Below are 1,118 nucleotides of genomic sequence, written 5' to 3' on the forward strand. Positions count from 1 at the left end.
ATTAGTGTTCAAAGCCTCAAACCTGTTCCTGAGATGGTTCTGAAATGGGGTTGCTTTCATAATTAAAAAAATAATTCCTAAGTCTTTCTTGAAATACAGCTGCCTTAGACTGTCATAATTCGTCTTTGGACTCGGCTTGCTGCTGCCCTAAACAAAATCTGGGTTTTATTAGCAATTTAAAAAAAAGAATGGCTACTGGGTAGGCAAGCAGCAGGATTTGCCACAACGTGATTACTTTTCTTCTTTGTACTGAAGGATCTACAGGTGAAATTGGATGTCTAACTCTTCATATGACCCTGGTTTTTCTCTTTACGTTGCTCTTGGATAATTTTGCCTCCTGGCTAGAAAGGGTAGGCTGAGGCACAGAGTCTTTCTTCTAATGATTTGGATTGTCTTTGCACCATATTAATTGAGAATTTGCTTTTACTAGCAAAATATATCATGAGTCTTTAAGTAGAACACAAATAAGAAGGCAAATTTTACTTGATAATAACTTTAGATTCCAAATTGTTTCGATAATATTCAGGTATGATACTAACATTTTTTTTTACATTTTCTGTCCAGCTATCTCTTAAAAACAAAAACCATAGTGAATGCATCTGAGATGGATATTCACAACATAACTCTACCAGAAAAGATTACAGAGGTAAAGTTTCCTAGTGGTTGTTTGATTCATTTAGAAGCAGCTCTTAATAGCTATACCAATGAACTTGAGAATTATAGAGTGGTGTGGTATTTCAGTAATCTTTTATCATTGTTAGGGCATTCCCATTGAGTCTGTACCACAAAGTAAAATGTTAAAGCCATATATGATTTCATTCAGAAATTAAAGAGGGAGGAAGCTGATAAGCTTTTGCATTTCTGTTCTTTCTTCTGCTCAGACTGTACAGAGCTGTCCTCTTTATAAACACTTTATGCTTACATGTCTCTGAGGAGTGGTAAGACACCTATTAAAATATTCTCATTTAGACAGATTTTACCAGTGGTCAATGGCATTTAGTCGAAAAGGCTGCTTTGTTTTGGTAACTTGCTGACTCATTGCAAGTGAAATTTTGGCTATAGTTTTATTACTCAGAAGAGCAACCTTAGAATTTAAACTTACTTTTTGTTTTTAATTA

At 34.5% G+C, this 1,118-nt stretch overlaps 1 protein-coding gene across 1 annotated transcript in view; it reads left to right on the forward strand.

The window, feature by feature from the left end:
* The window catches only part of OIP5 (Opa interacting protein 5), a 15,736-nt gene that overhangs the window by 10,908 nt on the left and 3,710 nt on the right, over positions 1–1,118 (forward strand). The window contains exon 4 of the mRNA XM_006882996.1: positions 565–646. Coding sequence (XP_006883058.1) covers positions 565–646 — 82 coding nt within the window. The remainder of the gene's footprint in view (positions 1–564; positions 647–1,118) is intronic.

The sequence above is a fragment of the Elephantulus edwardii genome, unplaced genomic scaffold (assembly GCF_000299155.1).
Source record: "Elephantulus edwardii isolate Elephantulus edwardi_28Jun2011 unplaced genomic scaffold, EleEdw1.0 scaffold00026, whole genome shotgun sequence".
Taxonomy (NCBI): domain Eukaryota; kingdom Metazoa; phylum Chordata; class Mammalia; order Macroscelidea; family Macroscelididae; genus Elephantulus; species Elephantulus edwardii.